At 40.5% G+C, this 24206-nt stretch overlaps 1 protein-coding gene across 1 annotated transcript; it reads right to left on the bottom strand.

Moving 5' to 3' along the window:
- Positions 1-3868: 3868 nt before the first annotated feature.
- On the bottom strand, positions 3869-5590 carry LOC147627085 (putative F-box protein At4g22030). The gene has a single exon (XM_086816153.1). It carries the CDS (start codon positions 5477-5479, stop codon positions 4130-4132), a length of 1350 nt encoding a protein of 449 aa, XP_086672279.1. The 5' UTR covers positions 5480-5590; the 3' UTR covers positions 3869-4129.
- Positions 5591-24206: the final 18616 nt, after the last annotated feature.

The following is a 24206-nucleotide window of genomic DNA, read 5'->3' as shown; positions in this document are numbered from 1 at the left end:
TTCTATGCATGTATGTGTGGAAGAGTGAGAGAGAGATTGCCTTGTGTTGTGGTGTGAGTAACTCTACGTGGTGACAACGTGGAGTGGAGTTTGGAGGAGCGGAGCTTCCCGAAAGCGAGCTTGGGGACCTCAAGGGATGTGAGCTCGAAGCATTGGTAAGTACCCAATGATTGCTATCTATTGCTTCTTGTTAGAGTTCTCTCTTGGGAGGTGCAGTATCCCATAACAAAGGCCTATGCTTAAGGCTAAAAGCCTATGCATAAGCCTATGCTTAAGTCTTATTCTTAATCCTTAAGCCCTATGCATAAGCCTATGCTTAAGTCCTATGAATAAGCCTTATGCATATGCTTAAGCCTTGCCTTAAGCATATGCATAAGCTTAAGCATTATACTCAAGATCTATGCATAAGACTTAAGCTTATGCAAAGAGATTGAAGCTTATGCATAAAGAAATGGGGCCTTAAGGGTTCATTATTTTCTGATGCGGAGTGCTATGCATGCATGAAGTTTAAATGTGTAACTAATTACTTTTTCTCATGTTTTGTTTTGTAGATCCTGCATTGTTATCCTCTCCTTCGACTTGACATTGTTGAGGTAAGATTTCATATTCATGTAATCGTTAATGCAACCTTATTTTTAATGCGCCTTGGGTGCTGGGTTTATAGAGTTTAGGCTTATGCATAAAGATATGGGGCATTATTGTAGGCCATCTAGAATGGTGGTTAAGTCAAGTTAGGAGTGGTTATCTGCGAGTAGGTGGTTATAGTGAAGGGGGGCCCTCCATCTTTTCACTATCCTTCTCTTGTAAAAGAGAAGTTTCCTTTGTCTTTAATAGTGGGAAGCGTGTGGAAAGCCCTCAAAAGGTATCATCCAAAAGGGACACTGTCCACCCTGCTTGTCTAAGTAGTATTGTAGAAAGTCTCAACAATGTTCTAATATCACATGTTGACTCTTCTGTTTAAGCTTTAAGCATTCTTTTGTTAGAGCATCCTTGTATTTCTACCTCTTTTGTTTTGTAGCTCTTGCACTAATCCTCTCTTTTGGCTTCCATAAGAACAGTTTGCTCTCTTCTTATTTTGATTTCTTACATCGTGTTTTTCCTTTATTGCACCCTTGGGTGCTAGGTTTGGACTTAGCTTAGATTCACCTCTATTAATAGGCTCTTGCAAGCTCTATGTATAAAGCTTCTATGTGTATGCTCTATGCATAAGGCTCTATGCGTAGGCTTTATGCATAGGATTTATGCATAAGGCTCTATGTGTAGGCTTTATGCATAAGGCTCTATGCGGAGAGCTTTATGCATGAGGCTCTATGCGTAGAGCTTTATATGCAAGCTCTATACATAAAGCTTTATGTATAAGGATCTATACATAGGCTTTATGCATAAGGCTATATGCGTATCTCTATGCATAAAGCTTTATACATAAGGCTATATGCATAAGGCTCTATATGTAGGTTTTATGCATAAGGCTCTATGCATATGGCTCTATGCATAGAGCTTCATATATAAGGCTCTAGGCTTAAGGCTTTATGCATAAGGCCTTTATGTTTTATGCTTCAAGAAATTGGCTCTTATGCATGTATTTGGGTTGGGTTGTATGTATAGGTAATGTCGATCGACCAGGACCTAGATGTTGCAAATCCACTATCTATCATTAACGAATGATATGGGCAGCAAGCTTGGTCATAGTTTAGTCAGACGACACAGGTATGGTTTAATAAAACCTTTTCACATATACAAAGTTAACCTTTTAAGTGTTCTATAAGTCTTATCATTTAATCTTGTATGCAAACGGGATTACATTGGGCCAGTCGATGCCATGGGGACAATCTACCCGACTTGGCCAGCCGGGGTGGACCACGCCTTTGATAGGCGCATGTTTGAGAGTCGCGTGGGTATGAGTGGTGCAGGCCCATCATGGTATGGCTTTGATGAGCCTAGACCAACTATCTCGACTAGACCCACCCCCTCCCTCACGCCTGTCTTCACCACCATGACGATGACATAGTAGGGATTCTACGGGGGCTATTAGATATGCTAGTAGTGGGGGGAGAGCAAGCTACTTTTGCTTTAGTGAAAAGTAGCACTAGGTCTCCCGATGTGTCTCCCCAGAAGGGGGGCTCTTCATCTTCTCATTATAAGCCAACCCCAGGAGACCGATTCCACCATTTGATCCATGCACCCTACCATAATGTCGATGGTACCCTCGTGAGTGTTGGATGCACGAGGGAAGCAAGTCATGAACAACATGCATCTACTTGCTAACTTGGAGTTCATGAACTCCTTCAAAAAGTGAAAAGCACAAGACAAGCTTTCAAAGCAATATGTCATTGATGTGCTTATTAAGTCGGAGTTCCCTATTCCACATGTGGGCCTTTGCTTCTTGGAGGAGTAGATGAAGAGAAGAATAAAGCTTTTGCTCTCTAATAGGAGAGCAAACATCAAGAGAGCGCCAAAGAATAATTTGGAAAAGCCCATCAAGGAGTGGAGGCATGCACGCAACTTTGTGACAAAGCACCTACATGCTTTTTAGGAACAAAAGGTGGCAAGTGCTTCCCGATTATGGAAGAGAGGGGGCTTCACACTTCGGCTCGGGAGGAAAGTCCTCCTTCATTTTTCGTTTTGTAAGTAACTATTTACTAATTATTTTCTTCTCCTCTTTTATTTTGTTTTGTATTATATTGTTTTCTTTAACTAATTCTATATTTTTTTAATTATTTTTTGTAGAGGGAGGTTGTTGGGCGTGACCCAACAAAGGAGGAGCACGACTATGGCTACAGAGCCCCCGGTTTGCAATTGTGTGTGTGGATGCACACACGAGGCATACACTTGGACAAGTTCATTTTGGGGACTCAAGCAGACGAGGTAAGTAGTGAAACAACCCTTGTCTTATCTATATCTAATTGTCTTTTATTGTATTACACTTATCTTGCGCTTGATGGCATGTATGTAGGATGAAGGGAAAGAGGAAGAGGAAGATCCAGATTACGAGCATGAAGCAGTAGAAGGAAGTGAAGAGGAGGACGTAGATGATGATGATGAGTACTCGGAATCCGATTAGCCGCCTCTTCTTTGATATATTTTTTGTATATATGGCCAAAGGCCCGACCATTTGTGAAATATAATACATTTTGGGTTCACTTGCATCCTTCTCAATCTATGTATTTTTCATGTTTATGTTTGTATCACAAAACTATGACTCTGTTTAAATTAAAAAAAGAGTTGGGGCAGATTGGGGAGTGCAGACTCCCCAGTCTCCCCAACTTTTTTTTATCACGTAGTACTTTTCTTGCTAAGCGGTAAAAATAGCAACGAAATTTCGATGCTCAACAATGAACCCTTTACAACGAAAATAGCAGCAGTGAAAATAACCCAATATCTCCCTGCCCTTCTAGTTATAAAAGCGTTGCTATTTTCGTTACTATACCCTCATTTTGTTGTAGTGAATATACACCACGAACACAAAAACCCAATCATACCAGAAAAGAGATTCCAAAGTTTTAACAATTTATAACACAATCAAGAAATGTGAATTATGTCACCAAGGCCTTCCTTCTCTTAAGGCACATGTCTTCTCTTGGTCTTGAAAGAAGGTACATAAAGAGAAGCCCAATGGGCATGCGCCATGATGTGCATTGTGTCAAGAGTTTGTGTGTTGGTGGTGTGGGGCTATACAAGGATAGAGAAAGGCTTGAGCCTTGCCATCTATGTCTCGCTCATGACTCTCATGAGGGACGCCCTAGATAGATAGAAGGGGGAACAACGATCATTTGTAATGACTATGACGACGTCAAACAAGGGGGGCATCTTCTTGAGGGCTTGAGCCTTGGCATGTATGTCTCTCTCATGGCTCTCCTGTACATAGATAGAAGGGGGGACGATCACTTGGCATGGTTATGACTATCAACAAGAGGGACATCTTGCCTTGGAAGTTGGCATCTATGTCTCGCTCAAAGTTTACTCTCCTGAGATTGCTTGGTATGGAGATTCTTCGTGTGATGATGTGGGAAGATACAACAAAGAGGGCGAGGGTGGATTTGTATCCACAACGGTCATCGAGTGCTTGCCGTGGGCACGATTTTGTGGTACTCATAGTCTCGGGCACGTTCGTTGTCGCCGTCGACTTCCATCAAAAGAGAGTGCCTGCTGCCTTGGAATCTGCGGGCACCATGGGACTAGAGTGGTCGTCTTCGGAGAATGCAGCAGTGGAGCGGCCCAATTGGTATGCCACCCGCTCGCGGAAGAGCACGCCGTTCTCTCGCTGCTCCAATGGTGCACCCAGAGTCTCCTGAATGGACGCCTCGATGGCCGCGTAGTAGCCTGCAGAGTTGCGGTACAGCTCGAATACCATGCCGAGTTGCATGTCGTGCGAGAAGCTTCCAGCGAAGGCGGCGAGCACACTGCACACCGCTGCAAAGACGCCCAGGTTACTGATGCCGAGCCCCATGCTGCTCAAGCCGTTTAGGACGGCGGCCGATGCAGCAAATATTGGCGCCACCACCGCCAGAGACTTGTTGACATTGACCAGATTCTGCGCCCAGCTGGTGTAAGTCTTGATATCGGAAGCGCGGAGCAGCTTGGCCACTTGCTCCAGATCGCTGCTGGCTTGTCCATCCCAGCCGTTGGATGCAGTGGTTCGCTCGTTGACGGGTATGGACGACTCCGTGTAACGATAGACGTCGGCGGGCGCTACAAGCACAGGAGGGACCACTTTGGCGGGGAATTTCTCTAGGCCGCCGGGTGTGAGGGGCATGGGGTAAGCCTTGTCGAGAGCCTCGAGCCGGCGCCGAGAGTCCCGCAGCAGCGACGGGGTGTGTTGCCTGAGATGGGGGGCCACCTGCAGCGCGTAGTCCACGTCGCTGGCCAGCTTGCGAAAGAGGCGGGCGGCGGTGCGCTGCTCCTCTGCCAGTTGCGACGGCTGGAACTGGTTGATGACGGCCATCATGGCCGCGCAGCCGGCATTGAGCAGCAGCGCCGGCAAGCTCAGGCTCAGGCTGTGGGCCTGCCCGTCCAGGCCGCCCAGCACGCACGCCGTCATGGTGGCCACGGTGAGCGTGCGCTGGAAGAGCTTGTTCCAGTTGTCGCGCTGCTGAGCCAAGATGGCGTGCAACTCGGCTCTGTCACCGGCCGCATTAGCCAGCAGCCGCAGCTCCGCCACAAGGAAGAGATCCTCATGATCCTCCTCGGCTTTGCGTAGGCCCTTGTGGCTGTCCCAGAAACCGAGAGGGTCGGCCCTCATCGATGTATACAAGGGCCGCTGCGGCGAAGAGGACGTAGTTCTCGCATGATGATTTTGCAGCAGTTCTTGCTGGGCATACTCTGCAGACGGCGCGAAGGATGAGCAGCCAGTTGATGGGGGGAGGTTCTCAGCGGACCTACTCCCGCGACTAGAGGTGCAGCTGCTTCTGTAATCGAGCTGCAGCCGCCTAGCACTTAGAGCTGGGGAGGTGCTGCTGCTGATCTGATTACGCAAGGCCATGTACTGAAGCTGGATACTTTGGAGTATCTCTTTAAGGAGGTTGGAATCGGTGGTTTCTTGTTGATCCGAGGAGTCTGAGCTGATGAAGGAGAGAGAGAGAGAAAAAGAAGGAAGGCCTTGATTTTGTGTGGTGGACAACGCCGTTGGCCTCCTGCTTTATAATAAGTCCAGGGACCTAATGAATGTCAACGTTGTTGAATGAGCCCTGGTACCCAGTCCCATTAGAGAAAGTCTCTTGGAATAAGCATTGCTTGAACTTTGAAGAGTTCAAGCCTTAAAAAGCATTGCTTGAACTTTGAACTTTGAAGAGTTCAAGCCTTAAAAAGCATTGTTTGAACTTTGAAGAGTTCAAGCCTTAAAAAGCATCATCAACGAAAGACTTTTCATTCTAACGGTCATTGCCTTGTAATGTAGGGTAGAGCCACTCACTCTCTCGTGGCTGGCCCGTGGATGCTTTATTTTTGACCTGCAAGGGTGCCCAAGTTTGTTGAGAAAAAATACATACCATCATCATTTTTTTCTTTAAAATTATGCGTTTGTTTAAAAGAATCATCAATAAAGAGCGTCATCTAGATCAGGTAAAATGCGGTAAAACGATTGTCAAAAAGAAAGCCTCCACGCACTAGCTGGTTAGCACGGTATAAAAGTGTCGTATGACATTTTTTACCTGGGTGTTGTAATGTGTGCCCATTTAGTTTGTTGGTGTGATCATGTCAACTTGAACAATGCTTGCATTTTTTAAGTAGGATGCGAATCTTAATGAAAGAGGGATATTGGTTTAGCATTGCTTGCCACCAATTGACCACACCGATATTTTTCTTATTAACATGATCCTCTCTCTCTCTCTCTCTCTCTCTCTCTCTCTCTCTCCCCCCTGCCCTCTGTCCCCTATTTAAAAAATAGTGGAAAGAGAAACACTGTCTCTGCCACACTCTAGCGAAGGATGCATGCATGTTACGTAGTAGAATGATGCATGTTCTTGTATTAATATTTGAAGATATCAGTTAACTTTATAGTATGAAGTTTCCAAATGAAGAGGCGAATCTTACCTTTTCATGTATCTACATATCCATCTGAAGGTGTCAAAAGATTCATCTTCTGAGAGACTTTTAATCCTAGACTTGTTTAAATTACATCTACACATAGAAGAATTTTCAAAACACTGAATTATAAACATCCTTCTCAACTTTTCATCGTTAGCTTGTAAAAAGAGGATATAGTAATTTTCAAAACACTAGATTACCAGTTAGTATGTCCTTTGCAAGATGGATCCCAATGATCAGTCCTTCTTTTGTAGCATGTTCCAATGCCCTTATCAAAGGATGTGTGACCACAACAAATAATAAAGAGGCTCAAGGGCAGCCTTGTCTAACTGGCCTTTGGATAGTGAGATTTTCCAACACCACACCATGAAGAGGACGACCTTATGCCCCAAAACAAAGAACATAGGCATAGATGCTTGAGATTGTAGCTTTCCCAAATCCCATCTTGGCCAAGACCCTGCTAACAAAGGACCAATACAATTTATCATAAGTTTTCTCCAAATCAAATTGGAGCATTGTTATAGATTAATGCTTAGAATTTTCCCAATGAGTACATTAATGTTGACCTTTTGCAAGAGAGGAGAAATTCTAATGGCAACGAATTTAGCCAATATCTTAACCACCTTATCAACCACATGCAATATAGTAATGTGCAAAGTTGATACACATAACTTGTTTGGGGATGAGTTTTATAAGACCCTCTTTTCTTCTATTCTCTAGCTTGTCATCCCCCTAAAGGTTTGATCGATAATGACATTTTCTTCAACATGCCATTTTTAAGAACTTTATTATTATGATTTACAAATGGGATTAGTGTTTCTCCCAAGCTAAACATGTGAGGGTCACGATCATCTTATGTTTAGTAGCCCTACACCATAGATGAACTGCGCAATCCAAGAACTTAATTAGTGTCGATTAGTCAACTACATTTTTAGTCCTTTTAGCATTCCTAAACCCATCCCTTTTTTATCTAAAGTTCATTAAATTTCACATCCTAGAGGTGTTTACTAAAAATTCAAAGTTTTCTTCAAGTTAACATGTTCACACACCAAAAAGAAATGCACACAAATTACAATAACAACGTGACTCTTGTATAAGTGTCATAGGACACATTTATATCTTGTTAACAATCTAGTGCATCATCGAGGCTCGCTTTTTGATAATCATTTTACCTCTTTTCCCTTGATTTAGATGTTTTGTTTGTTAAATAATAAAGGGGTTAAAGAGCAGCCTTGTGTGATTGACCCCTTGGGACATTGAATTTTTCCACCACCACACCATTGAGGAGCAGGTTTATTTGTGCCCAAAAACAAAGCACATAGATGCTTGATGCTATAACTTCCCCAAAATCCATCTTGGCCAAAACCGCCATTGCAATCTATCATATGCTCTTTCCATATCCATCTAGAGAATTATACATTTCTATTATAAATATTGTCCAATTTATGAATCCATGTGGGCCAATTTTCCAATCACCTTTTGCAAGTACTGGCAATGAATTTAGCTAGTACCTTATAAATCACATGGGCTCTTCTCATCGATTCCTATACCAACAAAGTCCATTCGAGTATTCTAGACCTATGGTATACAACTAGACAAGAAACCTAAAACCAAGCCTAAAATCTAGCATGGTATTGCCTAAACTAATATGTAGGATGGACTTCTATTTAATCTAGATGCAATGTGATCTCCAAGGAACTCTAAACAATGAATGTTTTACTTTTTCAAAGAACGAATGGTGAACAAAATTTAGTTTACAAATATCATGATGCATGGGATGTGTTTTAATTTTCTGGATCACCTTAAAGACACATTCCTAAACTTAAAGGTGGCACATGAAACAAGAATCGAGCGAGCAAGGTTTCATAGATTAATAATATAAACTATTGGAGTTCCACCTTAACCTTCGTATTAGGGATTCTTTCACTACATAATGGGACAAAAGCATTAATCTTGGTATGACATAGTACTCACTTGGTTTCAGCCACATGGGTTATAGATGGACCTACTCCCTCCATTTTAATATGATCCATATTCCCTATAAATTAGGCTTACACATGAGGATAGGAACCAGTTATCCTATACAATCTACTAGGGATATACACACGTAACACATGGATCACACTAGTAGGTCCATTGCCTACTAAGATGCATCTTGGTAGGCCCATTTCCTACCAAGATGTAATACTATAGAGATCATTTCCTGAGATTCAGAGGAGATGGTTTCATACAAAGACCAAGTTATCTTGATTTCCCATGCTATGATGATAGCTAGTGGCTAGCTTAGAGTATCATCCCACCCATAGACTGAGGATTGACTGAGTGCTTCTTCTTAAGTCCCTTAAATAGCTTTGATGCCTTAACATATACATTGGCTAGCTTAGAGTATCATCCCATAGACCGAGGAGGTCAAAGTTTATCATTTAAACCCAAGGTAAACTTATGAACCTGTAATAAATCTGGGAAAATTTGTGGTATCTTCATAAGAACCTCTCGATACCTTGTTTACTTACTCCTAAACTATGAGATTATTATGAGAGAAAATCAAGTATCAAGTGTTCTACTCTGCTCATTTGGAGGCACAAAATTATGAATAAACATATCTTTAAAGTTCTCCCAACCATTTGGAATTGCCTTGTCCTTTTGAATTTTTCTCCACCAAACGATGAGCCACATCCTGTAAATTATATGCAGCATGCTGGATTCTGATGTGCTCATCCGTGATATCACATAAATAAAAGCATTGCTCCTACTTCGAAAGCCACTGATCTACTATCTTGCACATGAAGCAGTGCCAGTCCGTACTGTGAATCTCCCTTAGGAATGATGTCAGATGATCTTCATGTTGGGTTTGCGGGGCCGGGCACTAGGCATTTGTAGAGGCATGTAGGAATTGCATGTAGAATGGGGTCCACCATAGGGATACCCTAGAAGAGAGCATAATGCTCTGGCATTGGGCATGGGGGAGGCTCTGTGCCACCCCAAGGGGCCAAGAAGGCCCCAGGTCTTGCCCACCAGCCCTAGAAGGCATCTGTAGAAGCATGTAGGAACTGCATGTAGAATGGGGTCCAACTCATAGGGCTAGCCTAGAAGAGAGCATAATGCTCTTGCATTGGGCATGGGGGAGAGGCTCTATGCCACCCCAAGGGGCCAAGAAGGCCCAAGGTCACGCCCACCAGCCCTAGAAGGGTCTAGGGCAAGCTGTTGGGGCTTGGCCAGGCAACGAACATGCCTATGGGCCAACCCAGCCGCCAGGTGGCTAGGACAAATGACTGCCCACGAGTCAGCCATGTATGGGGGCAGACCATACAAACTGCGCAGGGCTACCCACCAGCAGGCTAACACATGTGCAAAGTGGCTAGCCTTTAGCCAGTGTGAACTCGCATGATTAAAAATCATTTAATTCTATAAGACCAAGTCATGGGGTTTCAGCAAACTCTGTGTGTGTGTGTGTGTGTGTGTGTGTGTGTGTGTGTGTGTGTGTGTGAGAGAGAGAGAGAGAGAGAGAGAGAGAGAGAGAGAGAGAGAGAGAGAGCCACAAGTCTTGTGCTTCAGCCCATTCAAACAAATCATCAAACCGCCGAGCGCTGCAGCCGATATCTAATATTGTGCAACGAGCTCAAGCTCATCCTCTCCCTTGCATTCTTCTCATGAGCATTGGTTCATGTCAAGAGCTCAAGAGGCAAGCAAAGGAAGTGGTACACATGTAAGGGTAACTTATTTTGTGTGCTGTTCTACTCTTGTATCCTCTCTATGGCATTCTTCTTATGGTATCAGAGTGCCAATTTATGTGAAGAGATCAAGAGGTAAGCAAGAGATAAGAAAAGGAAGCGATACTACATGAGTAACGATAACTTTGCCTCTTTTCCTTTGATTTGGAAGAAAATCTCTGCAGGTAGTTAATAGGCAAGAATAATAGTAAGGTGCATTGTAACATTTCAAGGCACCCTTTGTGGGTGGTAAAGCAAAGGGGAATTATATTGTGTGAGGCCATTTTGAGTCCATTTTATCTCTAAACGTTTTTCCCAGGCACTTAGTGAAAGTGTCGATTTTGACAATGTATGTCCAATTTCTATTTAGGTGCAAAGTTCAATGTGTGTCAATTTTGATTGTGTATGCCCAATTTTTGGTTAGGTGCAAAGTTGTTAGAAATTTGGTTGTAGGACATTCTATATGTTTATGTGATTATCAACTATAGTATGATAAGTTTAGAGTATCATTTGTGTTAGAGATTCCAAGTCTCCTATAATGTAGAAAGATATCTGTCAGCTTGTCACAAATTGTGAGTGAGAAGTTAGACAAGATTAATTTCCAAGCTTGAAAATTTAGAATGGAAAAATCCCCCGTGGGAAAAGGATATTGGGAGTTTATTTACAAGTGATGAAAAGGAGCTAGAGGTTACTAAAGAAAATCTCACTCCACAGTCATGCGGGCATATAAAAGCATGGCATGAAAGAGCTAAAAAGGTATACTGGTTATGTATTAGTGTGAAAGAATCTATGTTTGTACATATAGAGGATGCACAAATACCTAAGGAGGCTTGGGACACCTTGGTGAAGATGTACAGTACAAACACTCAAGTTCAAAAGATGCAGCTAAAGAAAGCATTGCATAAGTGACCAGAGGGAAGCCGAGTATAAATTATTACTCAATTAAGGTAAAAGGGCTTGTAAATTATTACTTAATTAAGGTAAAAGGGTTTGTAAATTCCCTTGCTTCTATTGGATCACTAGTAGATAATGATGATGTAGATAATGATGATAGGGTATCAGTGACCTTGAATGGTCTTGGCAAGGAATAGAGACACTTTCAGACCTCAACTAGAGTTAGAGAGGGGTTTCTTCATTTTTAGGAACTAATTGCTCTCCTCATCCATGAGGAGATGAACATTGGGAGAGATGCATCCTCCAAAATTTCACATGAGTAGGGCTTCTACTCAAATACAAGTAGAGATAGAGGAATCTAGAGGATGTTAAGTAGTGTTTGTAGGTTTAGGTAAATTTTTTGAAAAGATTAGGGGAGAAGAGAGAGCTTGAGCTATTGCAAGCACACACACAATCTTCTTTTTCTTCTTACTCTCCCCAACTATAGGATCATTGGAAAAGATCCATCATAGCGGATACAAAATATGCTAGTGATATAAATGTAGAATGGTCTCAGCAACAACAGGCACGTTGTGAGTGTCAGCTTTTGCTGAGCTTGACATCTCAACACTCCCCCTTAAGCTCAAATCTATCTCGAAGAATCCAAGCATGCTACAAAATCTGTGAAGCTTCTAAGCTCCCAAGGCATTGGTGAAAATGTCAGCAACTTTCTCCTCTGTGCTAACGTACACGAGATCAATATCTCCTATCAAGAGCTTCTCTTTGATGACATGATAGTGGACCTCTCTGTATTTGGTCCACACAAGAAACATTGGGCTTTTCCTAGCCAATTGTATGCTACTAAGGTTGTCCACATGTAGCCCCAAATCTCCAAGTAGCTTACGTAACTAAGCTATCTCAAATGTTGCCATCACAACACCCATGTACTCTACCTCTATACTTGACAAGAAAACCGTTGGCTACTTCTTGTTGCTCCATGTAACAGCACCACTCCCAAAGAAAAACATAAACCCACTAGTAGGTCTACTACCAGCCTAATCTGCATCAGTATATCCATAAAAGAGACCATAATCCACTATGGACCTCACATAGCATAGTGTGCAACCTCACACCATTCAAATGTTGTTTTCGAGGAACAACTAGCCTTATAAAAGAGACCATAATCCACTATGGACCTCACATAGCATAGTGTGCACCTCACACCATCTAAATGCTATTTTTGAGGAACCTGCACTTAAACTGGCTCTCCAATCCATCAGTGTAGTTCAAGTTTGGCCTAGTGATCACCATGTAGATCAAGCTACCACTATCTTCCTGTAAAAAGTGGGATTATCCAACATCTCAATTGTATTTGCACTTAGCTTGCCATTATGGTCCCCAGTGGTGTAAAAATTGGCTTACAGCCAACCATACCATATTTGGGCAACATGCCATATAGCCTCAAGCATCTTGATGACCTCAGTGCCAAGAAAGTAGCTCAGCTCACCCAAACCCTTCATATCAAACTTCTTCTTGAGGAGACTCTTCATGTGCTCAACTTCTTGCTTATTATCACCCCCAACAATTGAGCCATCCACATAAATGGTAATGACAATAATCCCCTTATCAATCTTTTGCATATAGAGTGAATGATCTACGATCTACAATATGAAAGCCAATGGTAATCTACTCTATGATTTTGTCACGCCATGCTCTTGGCCCCTCTTTCAGACCATACAAGGCTTTATGTAGCTTGCACACATAATTAGGGTGACTCAAATCCTCATAACTAGGTGTTTGGTCACTTCTTCTAGCAACTCACCATGCAAGAATGCATTCTTTCATCCATTTAATGAAAGAATGCATTCTTTCATCCATTTGATGTAGGACCCAAACTTTTGGTGCCAACCACTATAATTATAGCTCTCACAATTACCATCTTGGCAACTAAAAGCCTCCTCATAATCAATGTCATAGGTCTAAGTATAACCTTTAGCAACCAATGTGGCTTTGTACCTACTAATGCTTCCATCTAAGTTATGCATCAATTTGTACACCCACTTACATTCAATGGACTTTTTACCCTCAAGCAAAGGCACCAATTCCCATGTCTTATTTGCATTCAATGTAGCCATTTCTTCATCCATAGCTATATCCCAATTTGGAAGCCCAACAACATCCTCAAAATGTGTCGGTTCCGAACATCCTGCACAACCTTTTCCATGTATGCATAATGGTGAGCTACATAACCATCATACATTGATCTTTGAAGAGGGTTTTTTACCCTATTCAACTTGCATGGTGCTGGATCTATCCTTGGTGTCCTCGTGGGCTGCCTTAGTCTTCCTTACACCAGGTGTCTTGAGAGCTGGAATCCTCAATTCCTTGCCAAGGCTCTACTTTGAGGCACTAGACTCTCCATCAACAATTGAATGCTTTAATTAAATTCCAGTCATACCAAGGGGCTCATTGACCTTCTCTTTGCCTTTACTTGATGCACCGCTGAATTTGTAGGACTAAAATTCAACACAGCTGCCACTCCATGGTCTATCGAGAAGACCCACTACTAGAGGACTCTCTTGGTCCACTCATCAATGACTGTGATTGTTGACCTGCATTTTGTGCAACCACTTGTTCTTGAGCATCATCCTTAATCGAGTCTTTTACATCAACATACCAACTACTCACCTCATCAAATAATACAACACCTCTGCTCACCCTCATCTCATGTGTGACAGGGTTGTAATATTTGTACCCCTTTTGCTCAAGGAAGTAATCAATGAAAACACATTTTTTAACCTTCAAGTCCAACTTACTACATAGTTCATTGAAAATATGTACATATGTAATGGATCCAAAAACTTTCATGTGTGACAAATTTGGCTTTCTACCACTATGCTTCTCCTCTATGCTTCTCCTCTGGAGTCATACCATACACTTCATGTGGCGGTCCTGTTCATAATATAAACTGTAGTTACAATTAATCGAGCCTAATAATAATGAGGTATGCTCTTCTCGGCCATTAATGCATGAGCAAATTCCACGATGTGCATGTTCTTCCTCTCAGTAATACCATTTTATTGGCAAAGTGTACCTGTATGTAAATTATCTCTAAATCCCATGCATTTTTAGATATGCATTGAGCTCATTAGAGAAATTTTGTCCCCTCCATCCAAACTCAGGCACTTAATCTGCAAACCTATTTATTTTTTAGCCAACATTCTCAAATTCTGAAAGTGAGTTCACTTTTCTCTTTCATAAAGTACACCCACAACTTCCTTATGTGGTCATCAATGAAAGATACATAATAGCGACATCCTTCCATTGATACCATCTTTGTCAACCCCATACATCTAAGTGCACCACATCAAGTGCCCTTTTGCTTACATTTTTATCAGGTGGAAATACATTCTTTGTTTGCTTCCCAACTATACATGCTTCGCAAACCTTATGCATTCCATTCACCTTAAACTTTGGCAAACCTGATTTTTTTTTTTTGAATTTTGCATGGACTTTAATCTTGCTACTCATTTACATGACCAATACATTTGTGCCACATATCTATACTGCGGTAACAACATTTGCACCTTGTGTGAACATACTAGCTCTTTGACCTCAGGAATGCTTAAATCCAAAGTAAACATTATGCCCACTCTCTTGCCCTTTTCAACCAAATGACTTTTTTTCTTGAAGTCCTCTACATGGTAGCCATTAGGGTTGAAACGCACCTACAAACCCTGCTCAATCATCTGCCCAAAAAAAAACTAGGTTCTTTGTGATGTTGGGCACATGAAGTACATCAAACAAGTACTTCATCTAGCCATCCTACATACCAATGGCACATTACCAATATGAGAAATAGGATAAGCTGTGTCATCCCCTGTCTCTACATCTCTAAATCACTCACCATGATAGGTCATGTGGTTAGAGTCTCCCGAGTCCACATACCATACATCATCAACATTTGTGGATACATGTGCAATCATTGTTTTACCATGTGCTACTACATAACAAATAAATGCTCATATCTATCTACAACCTGTTTACTTGTTGAAGATGCATAATTATTTTGCCACACTTTTTCATTCTAGAGGCTTTCGAGTCCATATACCATACATCATCTGCATTTGTGGATACCTGTGCAATTATTGTATTTACCATGTGCTACATAACAAATAAATGCTCATATCTATCTACAACCTGCTTACTTGAAGACGCATAATTGTTTTGCCATAATTTTCCATTCTTCATGTCGTTCTACTTCTTGTGACATTCTACAGAAAAAAGACCTAATAATATCACTCTCTAGAACTTGTTCCTAATTGTTGTTTGCTCTAATTGCCATGGCCTCTTTGGCTCTCCCCCTTCCTTGTGATATTGGACTCTTCCACCTCTTTGGCACCTACTGCCTTGAGACTGGCCTCTTCCAATAATTGCTGTGAATCATTGGATTGTTGTGTCTATAATTCTGGTTTCCATGTCGGCCACCACCTTGGCCTCAACCACGACCTCTACCTCTATCTCTACGTAAATTGGAGTGTAAGATGTGTTCTCATGTGTTCTTGCTTTGTGAAGAAGATTCCTCACCTAGAGACTTTCTTCTATGATGAGCAAGTCTCAAAATTTGGAAATATTCTCACTGACTCCAAATTGGAGATCTTGAATGGCTTGTACTCTTTGCCAAGCCCATTCAGACAGACACTCACTAAATCATCATCTTCATTGATATATTGATAGACCCAAGGGATTCAACAATTACCTTGATCTTTAAATCATACTCATTAATAGATATGATCTTATTCTCCACAGTATACAACTCTCATTTTAGCTACAGTTTCCTTGCCTTTGTGTTGGTTTGGAACATTTACACTAGGTTTTCCATGAAACTATTATTGGAGTGTTAGCATCATGTATGTGTCCTATCATTGTGTGTGCAACGTTGATTGAAAGCCAATATATGACTTTCCTTACACCCTAGTTCCAGTCCTTGAATGCCTTTACATCTGCTGGAGTGGCATTCTCTTCAAGCAACTCTCTAAAGGCTCCTCATTGTCTCCTTCAATATTTTTCCAAAATCCTTTACCCATCAAGAAATTGGTCCGTTCTAAACTTGGAAGTTGTTCTTTTCCAGCTTCTCACTAACATTCTATTGAGTGTGTTAGACATGTTTACTTGCAATAACCAAAAACCTGCAAGTAGACAATTTCTATATGCAACTTGTAACATAGTAGTATCTTCTGTGACTACCTGACACCTGTAGCGTGGTACTTCTACACAACTTGTATGTCACCAGATGCAACCAAAGTACATGTACAGACCCCCAAAATCAACAATACATGTGCACTCTCTATCTAGACACCTAGAATACACTGTTGCACTACAATAACCAGTGTTCAGATAGAAACAGTTCCAAACCAAAACTTCCCAAAAGTGCATGAAAAGACATTGTAGCGGTCAAACATAGGCCAAAACATGATTTTATCTACAAAATAGCAGCACACCCACACTCACATAACAGCAGCTCTGATACCATGAAAAGATTGGAGGAGAAGAGAGAGTTTGAGCTATTGCAAGCATACACACACTCACATAACAATGGATAACACACATAAAAATGGAAGGTTGAAATATACTTCTTCTTCTTACGATATTTACTACTATGAGATATTTTTGTATTTTGTTAGCTGCCCACTTTTTTTACACATGGGTGTGGACCTATTAATTTGGTTGTGCATGCCAAACCTTCTCATTCTCACATGTTGCCCTCTGCTGATGTAAAATACAGGTGTCATATATGATTGCTTTGTTTTGAAGCCCACTAAATGTTTGCCAACACTGAGACTCAGATAAAAGGGTTGGCTTCAATCTGGGGGGCTTTATTGTTGGCAGGGTAGATAGCTCATCTTTAAGGCTTTCAAAAGTATCCTCTTCTACCTGACTCTTGTTGAATGGATCTTGCTAAAACTAGCCTTTTGCAAAGGATAAACATACTCGGCCAGCATACAAAAAGATCTAGATAGATATCTGAACTTTTGAACAAAGCTCATCAACTCCTTGGTTGATTTGGGGCTTTCCATTTGTAGAAAAATTTCTACCTTTGATGGGTCTAGGGCTATTCCATTCTCACTCACTTCATGTCCCAAAAGAACTACTCTAGCCCCCTTGCTATTTTTCATTTAGTTAGGTTCAGCTAAGCTCCATCATCATCAAGATGTTTAAATACAATGTCAAACCTCTCTATGTGTATTAGCCTGTCACTATAAACACAGAAATCATCCATGAATATTCTAACAAGGGTTCCCAGATATGGGCAAGGATTTTATCCACCCAACTCCGAAAACTAGCATAAGCATTGAGCAATCCAAAAGGCATCACTCTATAGCATAACACTCCCCATGAATTAATAAGGCTAGTCTTTTTCCGATCCTTAGGAGCTATTCTAATATGATAATATCCACTAAAAACATCACAAACTAAGTACCTTTCAAGCCCTACTACCTGATCCAAAATTTCATCTTGAAAGGGAAGAGGGTAGTGATGCCTTTTTATTATAGCATTTAGTGGTTGTAATCTACACAGATTCTCCACTTATTACCTTTTTCCTCATTGGTCAAATATTTTGCTAGTATCTGCAAATCCTTTGGAACATTTGGCTTCAGAGCTTGAGCACAAGCTAACTCTGTTGTATGGTTAATCATTTGTACACCACAAATATCTACCTCCAACTTTAACAAACTCTGATCCGATTCTGATTCCCCATATATTTCAGATGAACCAATAGAATAATCCTCATAAATGCCAATGAGAAGCTGAATCAGCTCCTCTCTCTGTTTCCAACTTCTCTCCAATGTCTAGAATCTTACCTATTTTCAGATCATATCTTATCATTTTTCCCTTGGGTCTATCAACAAATAAGTCTATACACCCTCTATACCAATCCTATGTGGTCCTCATTGCAATAAGCTAGGGCCTTCTCAGTATAATGGGATACTCCCCAACCCTTGCTAGCATTACATACATATCAATCACTGCCTGTTGTAGTCTTGGTCGGTTCCCATATATCAGAATATATAACCCAATGGCCTTGTACTAACATGTGTTTCATATAAGAAATCATGTTTAGCCAGCTTAGCAAGCTAGCATGCTTCACATACTTTGTGCATACCGTCAACCTTAAGCCTCAACAAGCCTCAACAAGCCTGCAACAATACTTTGGGCATGTATAGACTCAACACTCATTATATATTCACATGACCAATGCACTTGTGACATATGTTAATACATGAAACCTATCCTTGGATGTCTCCACCTCAAGCATGATAATATCCAAAGTAAACATCCTGTCATTTATGTTACCCCTTACAACCTAGTGACATTGATGTTTGAAGTCTTTTTACAAAGTACGCTTGAGGATTAAACCTCACTTCCAGATCTTGCTTAATTATTTGTCCAATAGAAAATAGGATTTTTTGTAATATTAGAAACATCGAGTACATCTGCTAGGTACTTTATTTTTCCATCCTACATAGATAACAACACTTAACCAACATGCAATATTATCACCTATTTCCACATGTCCTGGTTTTTTTATTTTTTACATATCTCTAAACCACTCACCATGGCTAGTTGTTGTTTGGTTAGAGGCACTAGAATCCACATACCAAATATCTCCTGATCCTAACACAGCATGCACTAGGATCATAAATACCAAATATCTCCCAACCCTAGCACAACATGCGCCTGGATCACAAATACTAAATATCTCTTGATCCTAACACATGTGCTGCATCACAAATAGTTTCTCACTTTTGTCATTATGATGTCATGTGGTTAGAGGCCCCAGAATTATTATACCAAATATCTCCCGATCCTAACATATCTCCTATTGTGAAATTGAGCATGTGCTGCATCACAAATAGGTGCTCACTTTGGTCATCACCTTGTTTAATTAATGATGTATAATTGCCTTATTCATATCATTTTTCTTTTTATAAAAGTCCTTTACAATGTGCCCTAGTTTGCAACAATAATATCACTCTATGATATTATTTCCATTTTGATTTCTTTGCTAACCATCTCAGCCTCTTTGTCTCCCCCTACTAGAGTGGCCTCTTCCACCTGCATGAGGCTGTTTTTCTTATCGTTGTTGTTGCTGCTAGTTTAGATTTCCAAATCATCCATTAGATGATAATCTAACTCCAGGTCTCTACTTATATATGAGTAGAAGGATGAACCTCTCCTAATATTCACAGATGATGAGAGTAATCAATTCCTAAAAATCATGAAATTCCTCTCGAACTCCAATGGAGGTCAAAAACTAGCTTTTTTCTTTGTCGAAACCTTTCAAGGTCATCTCGATACTATATCATCATTATTTACTAGTGTGATGTAATAGAAGACAGGGTGTCTACAAGCCCTTTAACCTTCACCGAGGAATAATTTATACTAAGCTTTTCTCTAGTCACATTATAGAGCTCCTGCTTTAGCTACATATGTACATCTTCACCAACGTGTCCCAAGCCTCCTCCAGGAATTTACGCATCCTATAATTGCACAATCATAGAGTTTATCACACTGACAGGCAACTAGTACAACACCTTTCTGGTTCTTTCATGCCATACTTTATATGCTATCACCACCAACTGTGAGGTGGGATTTTCTTCAGCAATCTTTGGCTACTTTTCATCACCTATTTGACGAACTCCCAATATCCTTTTCCCATAAGGAAAATTGTTCATCCTAGATTTCTAAGAATAATTTCAAGCTTGGAATTATTCTTGCCTAGCTCCTTGCTCACAATTTGTGATAAGCTGTCACACATCTTTACCCTACAACTTACCAAATAGTCCTTGTAAAAACTTCTGCAATTACACTATACTTGTAATCTCCAACACAATGGTACTGTAAACCTATTATACTATAACTATATATGCCACACAAACATACATCTACCGACAACTTACAAATCTTAGATTCACACCAGGACACATTGTAAAGGATTTCCACCAAACCATAAATTGGACATACACAGTCAAAATCAACACTTTTACATAGTGCGCCCTCTACTACTACTAACAGAGAACTTGTAGAGTCAAAGCAGGGCCCCAAACAACCTTAAATCTAAATTTTGTAATCATTGAGGTCCTACAGAATTGCTTGCACCATGTATTACCCTTTTACTTCATCAGAAAGGGGGTGTCTCAAAACATATAACCGTTTCAAAATACAATAGGGCGTGAGGTGTAGTTTTGGTCCCTCCAAAAAAACACCTAAAATCACCTAAAAATGTGAAAAAAACTAATAATTTATGTGGAAAAAAATTAGTAACCTTATTTTAGACAGTTTTAGTGACATTTTTGTTTCAAATGGCTCAGACACTTTTTTAAGTTCCAAACTCCACTCAAAATTGGTCACTTTCATGACAAATATTAATTTTCATCTTAAAAAAGCTTACAAATTTGGTCTAAAACAATAATTTGTTATTACCAATCAATGGAGAGTTCAATTTAAATCAAAATTTTAGGAGTTAAAATGATTGTTATTTTTTAAAAATTAAAAAACAAAGATGTTCACATCTTCTTAAGATATAAATACTACAAAAACATTGTTATAACAAAAAAATATCTTTAGATAATGTGGGACAGGGGGTGAACGTCATCAATTATACTTTTCACCACGTGTTTTTTTATTTATGACCGCTTTTGACAAGATCTATGATAAATTTATATTAGAGAAGAGATTTTCATCACAAAAACAATTGTGCTTTCCAAAAAGCAAAAAGTTCTTTTCAAAAAGCAAATGTGCTTTCTTTGCTTTTCTCTAAGAGGACGAGATCCTAATGAAGAATCTATTTTCAGATAAGAAATTTAACTTTGTTAAGTGATTGCTTTCCACAATTAAAGATTTGCATATTTTTTGGTTATTTATAGCATACCATGCCAAATTGAGCATGGTTGCTTTTCTGCATGCTAAAAATAACTAAAAAGCATGCAAATCACTAATTATGGAAAGCAAGCACTGAACACAGTGAGATTTCTTATTTGATCTCATCCTCTTCGAGAAAATCATGAAAAGCACATTTACTTTTTGGAAAGATCAGTTGCTTTTGTGATGAATATATCTTTTGTAATATAAATTTATGAACTCATTAAAAATCAAAGTCTTGCCTGCTCCCCACCACACCACCCCCCCCTGTGCTCCCTCCGCCCACCCCACATCACCCCCACCGCCCCACCCCACATCACCCCCACCGCCCTATCCCCTCCTCCCACAATCCACACTGCACCTCCTCTCCCCTTGCGCCCCCCCCAACTGCTCCTTGTACCCCCTCTGCCCCCGGCCTGCTCCCCTCTCACACGGCTCCCTCCCAGCACTACACTGCCTCCCCTCCCCTCCCCCCCCACAAACTCGGCACCCCTGCATTCCCACCCTGCCCCGCCCCGCCCCGACCCTTCGCCCCCCACTTGTCCCACCCTCTCCATTCCCCACCCCTCCCCCCCAACTTAACCCACCTCCCTCCCTCCCCCCCCCCAAAAAAGCTATGCAACCCCACCGTGCCCTGCCATCCCCCCCCAACTTGCTCCACCCCCTCCATTCCCCGCCTCTTCCGCCCACACCCCCACCCCTCCCATTTATGGCCTGTACCTCCATCCCCCCTGCCCCCCCAACAAAAAAAAGCATCCCCACACCTCCTCCCCCCTCCCCCTCCCCTTTTCCCTCTGAAATGTGCCATTAACCACCCATCTCCTCCCAAACGTGCCACCAACCACCCATCTCCTCCCAAACGTGCCACCAACCACCCAATCTCCTCCTTGCTCCTCCTCTAAATTTTAGGAGGTGCAGGGCAGAGTTGTATTCCAGAATACAGCCCTCCCCTAGAGCTCGAAAAAATGCAAGATTTGGAGTCACTATCTCATTTTGAGTTCCGGAAGCCGCCTCCTTCCTGTATTCTGAAATACGAGCTCTAGAGGGTTGTATTCTGGAATACAGGAAGGAGGCGGCTTCCGGAACTCAAAATGAGATAGTGACTCCAAATCTTGCATTTTTTCGAGCTCAAAGGGAGGGCTGTATTCTGGAATACAACTCTGCCCTGCACCTCCTAAAATTTAGAGGAGGAGCAAGGAGGAGATGGGTGGTTGGTGGCACGTTTGGGAGGAGATGGGTGGTTGGTGGCACATTTGGGAGGAAATGGGTGGTTAATGGCACATTTTGGAGGGAAAAAGGGGGGGATGCAAGGCCGGGGGTTGGGCGAGGGGGGAGGGGCTCTATTCTGGAATACAACTCTTCCCTAGACCTTCTCAATTTAGAGGAGGAGATGGGTGGTTGGTGACACATGTGGCACTTTTGGGAGGAAAGAGATGGTTAGTAACATATTTGGGAGGGGAAAAAGGGGTGAGGGGGGGGGACTATGATCATTTAATGATTGCTTTTGATGAGACACGTGATGAACTTATATTATAAAAGACATCTTCATCACAAAAGGAATCGCGCTTTTCAAAAAGCAAATGTGTTTTTTGTGCTTTTCTCAAAGAGGATGAGATCATAAAAGAAATCTCACTACTTAAGTGCTTGTTTTTCACAATTAAAGATTTGTATTTTTTTTTGTTATTTAAAGCATGTAAGAAAGCAACCATGCTTAATTTGGTCAAATTAAGCATTGTTGCTTTCCTTCATTCTTTAAATAACCAAAAAGCATGCAAATCACCAAATTGTGAAAAGCAAGCACTTAACAAAGTCAAATTTCTTATTTGAAAAATAGAATTGTGATCAGGATCTTGTCCTCTTTGAGAAAATTACAAAAACCACATTTAGTTTTTGGAAAGCATGGTTATTTGTGTGATGGAAATGTCTTCATTACTATAAATTCTTCATAAATCTCATCAAAAGCAATCAAGAATCATAAAAAGGACATGGTGAAAAGTATAATTAATGACATTTAGTCCCCCCGTATTATTTTAAGAGATTTTTTTATTATAATATTTTTTTTTAGTATTCAATTCAAATTTAGAGAAGTTATCTTAAGAATTTGATTTAAAGATGTGAAAATCTTTGTTTTTAAAAAATAATCATTTTTATTTATGAAATTTTGATGTAAATTGAAGTCTCCATTGATTTGGTAGTAACAAATGATGGTTTTACAACAAATTTTTAAGATTTTTTAAGGTGAAATTTATTTTATGTCATGAAAGTGTAAAATTTTGAGTGGATTTTGGAACTTGAAAAATGTGTCAGAGCAATTTGAAATAAAAATATTAGCAGCATTTCTTTGGCATGTGCATCACTGAGGTTTCGAAGAAGAGAGAATAATCTCTAGAATTAATTGAAGAGCTAGAGAGACTTATGTATGGAGAGACTCAAGAAGCTTATATTGGTGTAAGAAAAACAAGCAAATGACTCCAATAAGAGAACAAAATGTGGAAAGAAAATGTTAATCAGCTCACAATGGGGATTATAATTATTGTCTTAGCAGAAAATGATGAGAGTGGATATCCCTTTTGATTCACAAAGATCATCAAAATTCAAGAAGAGAATCAAAGGGTATAGTCAATTGATGTTCAGTAGTTCAAAACAAGCGGAGATGATGCACTAACAAGAAAGTATACCTAGAGATAATTAAGGCAAGCCCAAAGCGAAAGAAAATAGAGGACAGTCACCATGACACATAATATCAATCAAGATGATGTGAAAATTCTTATTTATGGCTTCACTCCAAAGAAATCTAGTTACCTTCGACAACAAACCATACAAATTTTATGGGAGGAAGTGAAGGATCTTTTGAACAAGGAATGCTAGATCTTTAGATGTCACTTTTTGATAATGTATTTTATTTTCAATAAAAATGATGGTTTTATACGTCCAAATTTGCATGACTTTTTGAAGTTCAAATAGTTAATTTTGAGTATTTAAGTATGAAATTTTAGTTTTTTTTGTATTTTTTAAGAGGTTCATTCTAAATTTTACCTTTTTTGGGCAAAAAACTAGCATTTTTGGAGTTTTTTTGGTAGAATAAAAAATGAGTTGTAGTTTTGGCGGTTTAGGTGTACTTTCAAATGACCGACTGTTTCAAGATGTGATAGTGGATACCATTACTATTGTGACTGC

The sequence above is a fragment of the Cibotium barometz genome, chromosome 21 (assembly GCF_041138505.1).
Source record: "Cibotium barometz isolate CiBa-2024 chromosome 21, ASM4113850v1, whole genome shotgun sequence".
NCBI classification, from domain to species: domain Eukaryota; kingdom Viridiplantae; phylum Streptophyta; class Polypodiopsida; order Cyatheales; family Cibotiaceae; genus Cibotium; species Cibotium barometz.
Note: the sequence above shows the minus strand (reverse complement) of the source record. Positions and strands in the feature narration are given on the sequence as shown.